We start from the raw sequence: 14,024 nt of genomic DNA, 5'->3' as shown, positions 1-14,024 counted from the left end.
AAGTGACTAAACCTAGTGAAAAAACTGACGCCATGTTATAATACCGAATTTTTAATGCAACTTTGATTTTATTAACTTTTCTGCTAACTATCATACCTTAGGAGCTATTTTGATGGCAAGAATTAGTGAACCACCCTGTATATTAATATCGTTAATCAATCATTTAGACAAAAATAATTAATTTAGAACAGGGAGGAAATGATAAACGCTAAAAAATGTTCAACTATATATTCTGATCGTACTATCTAAAAAGGTAAAATTTTTCGTTATTATAATGCGAGACACGAAACAAACGAATAATCGCTTTCATCGTATCCTAGAAAAGAGCTCAATCATTGTTTCAAGTTTTGAGATAGAACAGTGACTGGGTTGGGATTGGTATGAGCTTTCGCGATGTCTGAAAATCTGGCACGAATCTTCGTTCCTGCCGCTAACGCGGTACCTTCAATTCTTGCTTTAATTACGGTGACTTCGCGTCAAGCTGGCTAGTACGGAAGCGGTTTAATGAAAACGGAGAACTTCATTCGTGTAGCCGCTTCGGTTCTGGCTCGTATTGTGTGTCAAAATTATTCCACTCCACGATTAGCTACTAAAAATTTGCATTTTCTTCTACCCGATCAATATATATATATAGATATTAAATTGGTGCAAAAATAATGGCTGTTTTCAAATAGCTACTTTAAAACGATATAACTCGCTTCAAACAAATTTTTACTAATCGAAATAAGAACCATTTACTTCATTACATTTTTGTCCACGAAAAACAAGTTTATTTATGCCGGTAGCGTAGAATTCCGGAGTTCTAGAGGCGATAAAATCGTCGAAGATGTTTTTCGTATCGTCTTGGTTTTTGAAGCATTTCTCGCGTAGGAAGTTGTCGAGATGCTGGAAAAAGTAGTAGTCAGTAGGTGAATGGTCCGGCGAGTATGGTGAATGCTCAAGAGTTTCATAGCCTAGCTTATGCAGCTTCTGTCGCGTCATCATTGAAGCGTGCGGTCTGGCGTTGTCATGGAGAAGAATTTGGTTCTTCCTATTCACTAATGCCGGGCACATACGTCGCAGTTTTCGGTGCATTTGGTCGATTTGTTGGTGGCAATACTTTTCAGCTGTAATGGTTTCATCCGGATTCAGAAAGTTATGGTGGATCACACTGGCTGCAGACCATCAAACAGTCACCATGACCTTCTTTTGGTGCAATTTCGACTTTGGAAAGTGTTTCGGAGCCTCATCGTGGTCCAACCATTGAGCTGAACTTCGCCGGTTTTCGTAAAGAATCTACTTTTCATCGCACGTCAGAATCTGGTCGAGAAACGGATGGGTCATTTTTGTTACGTCTGAGATGACTGGAAGAAAATTCAAAACGACGAATTTTTTTATTTTCGTTCAATCTGTTTGATACCCACTTATCAAGTTTTATCGTCATTTCAATCTGTTTTAAATAGCGAACAACGGTTGAATGATTAACGTTGAGTTCTTCAACAACTTCTCGTATGGCTTTATGTGGATCACCTTCGATTAACGCCTTCAATTGGTCGTTATTAACTTCTAATAGTCGACCGCGACCGTCTTCATCTTTGAGACTTATATCATCAGTGCGGAATTTTTCGAACCATTGGCGCCGTGGTACGTTCAGAAATGGTGTCATCACCCCATACTTTGTTGACATTCCGAGTTGCTTCTGCAGCTTTATGTTCAAGTTTGAACTCGTGCAGTAAAATTATTCGAATTTCTTCTTTTTTTCTTCTTCTCGACAACATCTGTATAAACGATCTGAAAGCACATGCAAAATAATAGTAGAAAAAAGATAATAGCATTAATCGATAGAAGAAAAAACACGCTTTAAAATGATATATAACATGACTAAATTTGTTGAAGATTTTATTTAAATACCAATACAAAAAACATAGACAATATGAAAACGGCCATTATTTTCGCACGCACCTAACATTACATATTTAGATGATGTTTAATCGTTTTCATTCGCTGATGTATCTTGCACTTTATACAATGTACATGAAAAACATTTATCACAATAGAGTGTAATAGGAACATATTAAATCGTGCAATTGTACGTATTTTAAACAATAGATTCGTTTTACACTTCTCGCATCGCATATAATTGCTCAGCTATGAATACAATACCTCTTGTGTTTCCCTTTTCATTTCTCTTTTCTCTCCTATACTTTTTAAATTATTTCTCTTCGTCGTTCTTTACTTCCATCAATATCTGAAAGAATATTCTTCAACTTTTCTCAATTTACATAAATATTAAACTTTTGTCGTCTGAGAATAATATTAAACATTTATTTAACGTCCCGTATATCAGCTAAAAGTTTCATAAATATTATACATTTTCCTAATATTTCTCTTAACAAGAACTATTTATAAAGAATAAAATATTTAAATATTTGGTTATCGGATAGTTAATCCTTCCAAAGTAGAATTGCAAGAACGAGAAGTTTGAATTTCAATAGCAAAGCGATAACACTATGCTAGTTTCGTTAATCGAACGGAAACGCTTCGATAGTAAATTCGTTCCAACAGAAATCATTACTTTCGAGTTCATCATGAAACAAGAAACTTACGTGACCAGAGTAATTATCAGACCATTGAACGAACGAATATTTTCTTACTTAAAAAAGTTTTAAGATTGTTTTTCCTAATAATTTAGATTATTTTAATTTAATAAACCTACTCTTTTACTAAATCAAACATCAGTCTTAATCTAACGCAAAGTTACTCGAAACTTTGAATAATTAATAAAGCGTAATTATTGTTATATTAAAAAGTAATATCAAACGATATATATTAAATCGCATAAATGACATGATTTTTCATGGTAATTTATATTTTTCATGTTGTCACTTATCGCTTAACCCTCTTACCCGGTAAAACTATTGTCCTATGTGTTAGAGAACGCACGACTGATCATTCTTTCAGAATATTCACGAATGCATAGGCGTCTCCATATGAGCGAGACAGACAGAGAGAAAGAGAGAGAGAGAGAGAGAGAGAGAGAATGTAACTAACGGGAGAGAATAGATGCCTGCATACGTGGCTCTTCTGCGCTGATTAATTCATCCCTCGCCTATATCAAACACTGTCGGTCCAGCAATGCAGAGATCCGTACGACATGTCATTAAATTTAGGAATGTTATCTTAATGCGTTTTCAAGCATACCTTTACAATCTTTGCTTGACACAATATATTCTTTTATATTAAAAATTGTGTTTAAAAGAAATATAATTGATTTAAAAATTATCGATAAATTATAGAAAAATAAAAATCTCTGTCAGACTTTTTCTATTAACTGCAATTATACGAAATATATTTTGTTTTTCTTTTTTTTTCTAAATATGTATGATATACAGTACATTATTATTTTTATTATATGATGAAACAGAAATCTGTATTCATTCATTTCTCGTATAGAGTAGCTAATTCATAGTAATAATCATTAACATAAAGATATAAACCTACGAGTGTTGCAAACAATCTATTGTTGTTACAACGGCCTGGGATATCATAAATTTATCGAAGAGTACCGAAAGAATTCGTATCAACTATCGCACACATACGATCACAAAAGAGAATATGGCTCATGGTAGAATGGGTTTAATTTGGCGGCTGCCATTAATTATGCTAAAACAACGGTATCATTTCGCAGTAGAATAATCATCGAAATCGCGATTAGCTCGGTACTATGTACATATATGTTAGGTAGATACACACGTTGGAGCACTAGTATTAGATTCTCGACGGCATTCGTTACTTATTATCGTGGGAGGAACAATATCCTACACTGTGTATCTATATATCGATTTAACGGTACATTGACCGCAAATACACAGTATTTTTGGATTTCATCAACTATTTTAAATAACTACTGGTTAACCGAAATTTAAAGTTTTATCTGTATTCATAAAATTGTAATAACGAAATTATGGATACCTATGTATGTGTACGAAGATTTTCAATTAAATATCAATCTATTAAAAAGTTTGATGAAAGTTATTTCTTCATTGTGGATTTTAAAGAACGATATAAAACCGATGAAATATTTGTACCACGAGTTACGTTGCACGATAGCTTTTATGAAAAAAAGCATTATTGATAACTTTTTTATTCTTTTATTTTGTATTTATATAAATGTAATTGGTAATACTTTTACATTCGTCTGGTCTCAGTATTTTAGTTGGAAATTGAATAACTGCTGGAAAAGAATAAATTTTAATCAGTTTTCTATGCGCAATGACATCGAGTACAATGGATGTAAGCCAACGGAATTGGAGGAGGGGTTTCATTCTCTCTTTGGAAGAAACAGTTTTCTCTCGCTCACGAAAGCGCCTGAAATATTTTTCATCTATTCTACTTTTTGAAGATTTATTATTACCTTCTCGTGAAAAGTTAACGTTGAAAATTATTCGGTAAGATACTGTTTTCTGCTAGCTGCATTGTTTTAATCAAAATTAAAATATCTGTTATTATTCTCGTTTCTATTTTAAAGAAAATATTATTCGATAATAACAGAAATTTGCTTTGATTTATAAATCATCCTTAAATAATGTAACAAAGAAAAATAAATGTTGTATAAATTATCTACAAATTTTATAAATTATCTTTCTTTCTGACATTTTATATGTAATTTGTTTTATTAAATTTTCAATTTTCGCCGCTTTATTTTTAATTTATTATAAAAATATAAACATTATATCATAAAGTACTTTGTCAAAGTTAAATTTATTTCATCGACATTTCGTTCGTACTAATTACAATGCTTTTGGGGAGGGGAAGAGATGCGTTATTATAATATATTTAATATTACCTACCTACTAATTATGATATATGATATCTTATTATATTTACACGAAGCATTAATCATACATAAATATATCAAATATACGTGCGTATATGTGCACATGACAATAAATATATATTCTTTCACACTTTTAGTCGTCGAATAGACATACTCAAAGAAACAGAAATTAATTAATAATGATTCAATCCTTTTGCTAGCGTACAAACGCTCGTTTCATTTACTTTGACGTACCCACTCAAACCTATCCTCGACTTCTATGTCAATTTATGACCGAGCAAGAGTCTCGGTCAGAATTTCATTTCGAGAAGGAACATTCGCCCATTCCTCGGGGAGTCATCCGACCTTTTGCACCTCATCTTCTCTTTATCTCTTTTTCTTTATCTATTTTTTTTTCCAAATTCATTGCTTGTTACTTTAAAGAAAATTGAAAAGGACCTCCGTCATTCTAACGAATCTTATTTTTTTTGTTTTATCATTTCTTTTTCTTTCTTTGCTCTTTCTTATTCTGTCATCGTAGAAGAATAGCTAATTGGTGAATAAAAATGATTAGGTTATAAGACAATGATATATAATTGAGAAGGAACACGTGCACAGAGAAAATATTTTTTATATGCTTGCAAGGACATGCACGCATGCTTCCAGTTCTCGAGTATAGACTTAAACGAGTATAGACAGAGTGCAATGAGAGCGCATGTTCTATCTATCTATACATCTATCTACACGTTTACGTCTCGCTCGGTAGCATGTAGAAACGCGAGTAGAAAAAAGTTTCCTCGTGTGAGCTGTGATTCATGGTCGGGCAACATTGCTGCCCTTGTTCCTTGTCGCTCAACAATTTTATAGGCTTAACCCTTATATTCTGATCGTACTGAAAAGCATTACGAGCCAACTTTTACATGCAAACGTCTATGTTCTTTTTTTCACGCTTATTTATTCGTTTCACTATCTCAAACGTTCCTTCAAATCTTTTTTTCCTAAAAGATTTAAAAATTAACAAATTTAAATAGAAAGAAATGAAATCAAAATTTATGCATTATATCAGTACTAAAAGTTACCTATTCGTCATTCATTCATGGTAACTTGTCGATGTACGAAAAATTGTTCTGCGAGTTTTTTTTTTTTTTTGAACTCGGTAACGTGAGTAACCGAGTATTATGATAACGTATCGACCGATAACACTCGTTATTTACTTACGAGCAACTTAAGGCGCTATCGTGTATTTTGTTCTGTTCAACTATTAGTATTTGATATGCAGTTGTTGTGGTTGTTCCTTTCAAAAATTTAGTGAAATTGCGTGGAGAAATCGTAGGATTAAAAAACTAAATAAACGTTCGAATTAAATTAAGTAAGTACTTAAATATTTTGTAATTATTTGATAAAATCGTTCGACCAAAATAATAAAGTATTTTATACTATGTAGATATTAAAATAAAATGAATAAAAAAAATAGTGAAGCTTAGTAAAATTTGATTTCGCATTTTTTTTTATTTTTTTATGGATACGATCTAACTGAATCAATATTCTCTGCCATGACTCACTGGAAGCTTTAGAGTTACGATAACGATATCGAGACATACTCAACAGTGTAGAAATATTTGAAATACTTATGACGAAATAAGTTTTCTTTAGCTTTATCTATATACAATCTATATCTATATACAAATTCCTCGAAAACGATACACATTTCTATGATAGTACGTGGTTATTAAAATTAATTTCTCTGTATATATTCAGATCAGCGATAAACATTTTCTTGACTGAAATAGCAGTAAAACACGTATCAATATTTCAATGCTCGTTAAAATAGTAATTGTAACTTATAAATCTGTTTTAATTAATTTCATATACCTAAACGTGATATCACAGTTAGATTATTTATTATTATAAAAAATAAAAATAAAATATGAAAGATAAAAATAAAATTTGAAGTATTTTCCTAGAAATTTTTAAAACAGTGCGAAGCATCTGGTTTTTCGAAAATTAATTATTTAATCGCATTCTCGATGATAGTTCACGTATAAATGTCTGAACAAACGCGTTGCTTCCGTCAACGAAGAGCTATAATTCATCTTGCCTTATTTTCCTATCTCAAGAAAAGACGAGATGCAGGAGGAAAATGTCGTCGGGGATTCCATCCTCTTCGAGCATGTCCACTGGCTGGCTTTTTCTGAAAAAGCAGCCATACCTTGCTGGATCGTCGACCATAATTCTAGAGTATATCTCTTTCTAGGCTTTCAACGAGGACGATCCTCTCGTAAAATCTTGCCAATCTTCTTTCTTCTTTCTTTTACTTTTCATGTAAGGTCTATTTTTCTCTGTCTCTATATTGAAAAATTATACAAATATCAAAAAGATAACGAGAAATACAATTACATGATAATACAGAAATTTCATATTAAATGTTTAATTTAAATTCAAATCATTTCATGCGATTAAATATGAAATATTAAAAAAGTTATAAATCTACATCACAGACAATAATTAATAGAACTTCTTATCCTTCATCCTGAAGTCCATTTTCGTATCCTTTTATGATCATAGCAAAGCTATTACTCAGTTCGAACGTTTCCTTCGAAGAAGGTACATAGCCGAAACCCTAACTATCCAAAGCAATAAAAAGGCGACGAGCCCTGTGTAGCAACGAACCATCTGGAAAGTATTCTCGTGGGATAGGGTAGACTCAAGAGTGCTTTTAAACGTGGTTAAAAAGGACCACGCGAAAAAGGCTCGTGTCAAGGATGAACGAGACCAAAATAGTTGGCGATTTGTTAGGGGAAAGAAAAAAGGAAGGATAGAAGAAAACGAGGAAGAAAAGAAGAAAGAAAGAAAAGAAGAAAGTAAGGGTAGACAATAGGTGAACATATTCGAAGTTTTTGAGCAGCTTACAATGACCCCAATCTTAATCTTTTTTCTTTTCACATATATAAATACATATCCATATATACAAGATCTATATATATATATCAAAGTATATCCTTCGAAATAGAAAAGAAGAAGATAGTGACGCGTAAGTTGGACCATTTTCGTGAAGAAGGGTTATTCCTTCGAGAGTAACGTACCGTTATCGTTGTCGTTGTCATCGTCGTCGTTGTCATTATTGTCGTCGTCGTCGTCGTTGTTGTCGTCAGGGTTGGCACGATGGTCGAGGAAGCAAGCCTATTGTAATCGTAGTCGCGTGATCTTCCTCGGGTCGAAAAGTACGCTTTGCCAACGGCAAGGGGTGCCAAGACAATGACGTAAAGAATAAGACGTCTGGTCGATGCTAGACGAAGGGAACTGTGCGTCGAGAAACGTTGGTTGGAAACTGTTGAAGGGGTGTTGGATCTGTATCGCTTTGTCATTTTAACCGAAGCACTACGATACGATACACTATCCCTGTAAAAAAGCTATTTTAGCCATGAATGCTGGAAGTAGATATCAGCTACGCTTGTAGATCGTAAGGAATTAGTTCTTTGAGGGTCAACAAAATATAAGGGTGATTCTTTCTCGACATTCATAGTTAAGCGATTTCGTTTTATCGTTAAGGTGTTAGAAAAAGATAAAAAATACAAGTACAGATCAAGACATACTTACTTTAACGATGTATATGACTAAATAATATCCAACAAAGCGCGAAGAATTTGATTTACGAGCAAAGGGAGAATTTTAAAAGTAGGAATGGAAAAGAATTGTGGTAAATATTCAAATTGCATTCTATCCATGCTACGCACGATCTTTCTTTGGTGTGATAAACGTCGTACTCTGTGGGAAAAAGAAAAGTAAGGAAGCTTTTTCGGACGAATAAACAAAGAAAGAAGCTGGAAATTATCAATATTTCCCTTGTCCTTTTGCTAGTAAGAATGTAATTAACAAAATATTTCGTACATTCCGAAATTGTTTGAAACTATCTCGCAGAATTCATTATGTAAAAGTTATACTGCAAATTTCGTTAAATAATAAATGCACTTAAAGAAATGAAAATAAATTTTCGTTCTGGTTGTCATCAAAATAATACCGAATTATTAATCATTCATATCTACGATTTCTTTTTTTGCAATAAAAGAAAAAATGTTTTATCGTGAAAAGTTAGATACGGATCGATTGAAAAGTACATTGTACGTCGTTAGTATTTCGAACATTTTGACTTTATAACGTGTCACCCCTTTCTCTTACAGTTTCCTTTTTTCTTTTCATTCGACGAGCTACCAGTCGTGAACAAATTGAAATAGTCTCGAAACGAGAGAACCACTACTCTTTTCGTTCATCCTTCGCCAAACATACGTCGCACGTGTTACGCGCACTTCGACATCACGAAACGCGAAATTCGAATCCGTTCGTGCTTACCAGCCCGAAACCTCAGCAATCCAACCAGAGCAGCTTTCTGGTTTTTCTTTTAACGAACGACTGCACGATATCGTTACTCTCTATCTATTTCTCTCTTTCTCATGTTATGACAAGTTACGAAAGTATTCGTTGATATTCCTAATAGTATTCGACGTCAGTTTAAATTGTATATATATTACCGGCAAAGTACGAAATCCGGCATTCTACCGAATGTCTAAGCATTGTTGATAATGCCTAAAACTAGCCGGCAATGTAGGAAATGTATTCATATTTCACACATTTCGTAGGCATTCTGTATTTTGCTGGTAACATATATATATACAATTTCATTTAATTCGTTTTTTCTTTTAGTCAACGCTATTTTCGTGTTACATAACTTATTAAATTGTGAATACAAGAAATAAAAAAGCAATATAGTAAAAATTGATCCGTCAATTTTTTGCATTCAATCAATAAATTCTTGTTATAATTACATATTTTGTTATTAAACTTAACTCGTTTGAGCCATCTCTAGGGCGATATCCAATGATTTAACATAGATCACCGTACGATCAGAAACATTATCGTATCGAATCGATATAAGCGATAACGTACATGTGGGAAAGAGAAAAGGACAGATGAGGAAACGGGGATGGGTTTTAATAAGCTTCTTTAGACGAAGAAGGAAGAGAGGTGGGATCCCAGAACATTTATTGGCCCATAAAGCCGTCGGGTACGCGGTTCTGTAACGATCTATCTATTTTCCCTGTTTCAGTGACGCTTCTGCCCGCCCACGTAAAGACATCGACAACATTTACGAGGAAGGTTTGGAACCTTGGACGGCTGGTATCAAGAGCGACACATTGATGCACCGACTATCGATTCGTGGCAGCACCAACGGTGAAGAGACAACGACCCATTGGCAAGGAAATTTCGATAGACGTGAGTAAACCCACCACGATGATCTTATGCTATCCATACAAGGTGTCTCGATAATTCACGTGTTCTTTCAAAGACCTATCTTCGAAAGTTAAACGAGTATATAGACTCGCATAAGACTCTTGTTTCGTGAATCTCTTACAGAAAGCTGCAATTATTGTTTCAGATTATATTTATATCGGTTTAGTTGGATATCTATTCAGAAATTTCAATTCAATTTTCTAAAATCATCATTACGCTTTTTCTGATCTATTAATACATTCTAACGATAATTATCGGAAAAAATTTTATTTAGAAACTTTTCAATAAAGTTCGCCAAGAAGATATTCTAGGATCGTAACTTCTGAGAACTTTATCGACAAACTCAATATCGAGACCCCGTGTATACACATTGATATCTATCCTACATGAAAGTTACGAATATGTAACCTCAAGTGAGTCACGTATCATCCATATGTCGATGATCGTCTAGGAAAGTTGTCGTCTTCTCGTCGATTCAGCTCGTTTTCTTATTTCCATCACGATATTCCTTCGCGAAAGCTGATTTTCTTAGGCCACGTATTAGTTTTGCCAAAGTACACATGATTTTCGTTGCGAAAGCAATAGAAAAGAAGAGAACTAAAGGCACGATAAAATCAACTACCTTACGTCTTATAGAGTATATGTATATAGGAAGGCTTTGCGTTGCAACACTCTTTCGTTAGCTTAGTATTATTATATCCTTGAAAAGAACACAGAGTTTAACTATCAGAGGATATAGAAAATAAAGTAAAAAAAAAACTGTATAAGTTAGAAGAAAAAAAGAGAAAATCGAACTAACCGTAGAAAGAAAAAATCCTTCTTCCCACACGATATCATGCAGCTGACGAGCTGTATCAATAGTGTTAATGCAATTGCATGGAAAATAATAGCAACGATCCGATATGGGTAATCGAAGAAATGGTGTGTTTGAGAAAAGGGGAAAAACAAGAAAGGGTAATCGAGCAAAGAAAGAAAACTACACACACTGAGAGGCGGAAAAAACAATAGAAACAAAGAGAAGAAAGAAAGAATGTGTAGATAAAAAAGAAAAAAAGAGAGAAAGAAATGGATAGAATAAACGAAGCCATAAGATGTTCTCTTATGAGGTCAATGGTGTACTATGCTAGTATCTATGATATGTATAGGTATACGTAGCCGGGTATATTACAGTAAGAGCCGAAATTATTGGCCAAGGTGGTACACCGCAACGCATTTCCATTTTCTCTCTCTCTCTCTCTCTCTCTCTTTCTAAACGATCATGAAGAGTAAAATTCAACATGGCGCAACATTAAAGCGTTGTTCTTGTTGAAAATTATTATTACGTTCCTATCAATTTTGTATAACTCTTGCTTCTACTATCATTTTGCTAAAATATCGTTGGCAATATCTACTACACGAATAGATAGTCTACTGAACTATAAGCGTACTTTCTCGTTTGCGAATATTCCTTCGCTTTACGTTAATTTTAATTTGCATCTTATGAAAGTACTTCCGTCGTCGAAGGTACTTAGCTTAAGTTACGTTAAGGTGGCTTGTAAGAAAGCTCGATATGATCTTACATTCGCCTTGAATCTGTTCGCAGTCTACAACTGTTACATTAAAGACTCATGGCAACGTTGTTGCGTGAGAAGTTGTGGTTAATGATGCTGGAAGTTAATGATCAAATTAGTCGAAATAGCGACGCAATATGCTACTCTACTATTATTTGTCAGTGAGGAGTTAACGACAAAAGATCGAGAATAAAATAAGTACTTCCTATCGTTTGCTCGATTATATCGTAGTAATAATATATTCATTTTCCACGCGTCAGTTATAACGAATATACGAGAAGGAATTAAGGAGATTTATAAGTTGAAAATTAATGCATAAGATCCGACGTTCAGTTCGTTAGTTATCTTCGTTAGATCGAAAAAATATAAAGACATTTTTCAATCGACCACCCGTTAGCAATTGTGATTTGTTATTTCAAATATTTTCTATTCAAAAATATTTCTATTTGCAACAAATATCCAATTTACTCTATGTCTATTTGATATTTTGGAGCTTACAATAGATAAATAAAAAAATGCTTCTATTTGTTTAATCTTTATCGATGACAAAGCTTATATCTCGTTACATACGATTAACGAACTTCAAAAGTTATTTTCGAAAGAGAAATCGAATTCTGTTTTAATAAAAGCGTTATTTTTCTTTTATCATAAAATGAATCGTTTTTCCTACTAAATATCTTGAAAGAAATATCTTGGAAGATAAAAAAACGTTGGAAAAGATTAAAGGTATGGTAGAGGATAAATCGACGATAGAAAATAAGAGCCGTACATTAAAAGGGATATCTTTGTCCGTCGTATATGTCGGTCATATGTAGGCGTCATATGTGTATGTCATGCGTGCTTAGCGAAGTGGATTTGTAACTGAAACCGGTGCGCAAATACGCGGTCGGAAGGAAGAGCCAGACGCGCGTGCCGCATGCCGCTTACATTTCGTGACGAGAGAGCTAGAGAGCACAGCGCACGTGCACGTGCACGTACCGTATTTGTTTTGTCATTACGGCGATTATTACCCCACCTACGAACCACCACCTTGTCAGCATTCACGTATATACGCGAGCGCGCGCACCTACAATTTCAACGAATCATTAGCGGATTTTAAAAGTAAGCAAACGCCAACGTTTGCATGTCCGCCGCTTCGGATTTATACGCGAGAGTGATTCAATGTAGGTTTTTGCTCTTTTTCTTCTTTTAACTTTTTTATTTTCATAAAATACTAACACAGTTCGCTACGTAAAAATCAGGTCGACTTTACATCGCGTCCGCGATAAATGTATGTTCATTAGTCATTCGAAATTTTGTCAGACTTTCAACCGACAATATTTGATCCGCTTTGGATTTTAACGAGATTCATTGCATATGCCGTTTTTAAAGTTCTTCCGATCGAAAAAGAAAGCTTAACGACTGTACGTTAAGAAAATAGTTTTTACTATGAAACGGATCTGATAGCATGCTGCGAAGCTGATATTTTATTAACAAGCATGTCTATGCAAACAACAAGCTGTTCTTTTGCATCAATTATCAACATGAGGAAGCTTGTCATATGTCTGTAACGTGTTAAATTTGAACCTTGTGACGTCGTCTTTCAACGATCCAAGAATAGATCCTTTTGATATCAGTTTACCGTGCAAAGGTAGCTTGATTCTCTTATTACAAGCTCTTCTTATTACGATCATTATTTTCTTAACGATAAATTAATCTTAGCGGTCGAGTCGTCGTTCATGATTTTTGTCAAATCTTGTAGAAAATGTGGAAACAGTCACGATCTAACTCAAAATGGAAAAGAAAGAAAAAAGAAGAAGAAAAATAAGAAGAATGAATTGACTATAAGAAAAATCAGAAATGAAAAGACCGTGCAATTTATCAAAAACGAGAAAGAAGAAGTCGGTCGAACTCCAGAAGTCTTTCCCTCTTTCCAACCAAAAATTTCCACCTCTTTCAACAATGCCATTTCTCTGTGCGTTTTCCCAAGCTAAATTGAATCGCGAGAACACGCGCGGCAAGTCTTGCTCCTTACAAAGGGCTCGTGTAATTCCTCCCGGACAACGTCTACCAGCTTTCTCGACTCGAAGTAATATGGCGAAGTTCAAATTGGAATCCGAGATCGTTTAACTGGGACGTGAGCTACAGCGTTTTCGAACTTCCTTCTTACTTACGATACCAACTTCCTATAATTTTACTCGCAATCTTCACCGTTATAATATCAAAGTTCAATAGATTTTTACAATTCCGTTCTAACCAGGGTACAAGAGCATGAAAGACAAGAAAGACAAGAAAAGAATCTGATCGTTTTAACTACGTTCACCACCGATCGCTCCTGTAACAACGAGAATTCTTTCCCTTTTTGTAATGTCCTTTCTACCAGCCGGCACACCGGCCAAGCTTCGATACTTTAT

At 34.1% G+C, this 14,024-nt stretch overlaps 1 protein-coding gene across 5 annotated transcripts in view; it reads left to right on the top strand.

Moving 5' to 3' along the window:
- LOC122520840 (amphoterin-induced protein 1) overlaps positions 1 to 14,024 on the top strand; it is a 251,722-nt gene that overhangs the window by 195,182 nt on the left and 42,516 nt on the right. For 4 of the 5 annotated variants that reach the window (XM_043641145.1, XM_043641143.1, XM_043641144.1 and 1 more), the window contains one exon: positions 9,897 to 10,063. In XM_043641145.1, the coding sequence (XP_043497080.1) occupies positions 9,988 to 10,063 (76 nt within the window). In that variant the 5' untranslated portion in view covers positions 9,897 to 9,987. Of the gene's footprint in view, positions 1 to 9,896; positions 10,064 to 14,024 lie in introns of those variants that run through there. The other variant, XM_043641147.1, reaches the window with a different exon arrangement.

Source organism: Polistes fuscatus, unplaced genomic scaffold, assembly GCF_010416935.1.
Source record: "Polistes fuscatus isolate 324 unplaced genomic scaffold, CU_Pfus_HIC Scaffold4, whole genome shotgun sequence".
Lineage (NCBI taxonomy): Eukaryota > Metazoa > Arthropoda > Insecta > Hymenoptera > Vespidae > Polistes > Polistes fuscatus.
The sequence above is the reverse complement of the archived record's forward strand: the minus strand, read 5'-3'. Positions and strand labels throughout refer to the sequence as shown.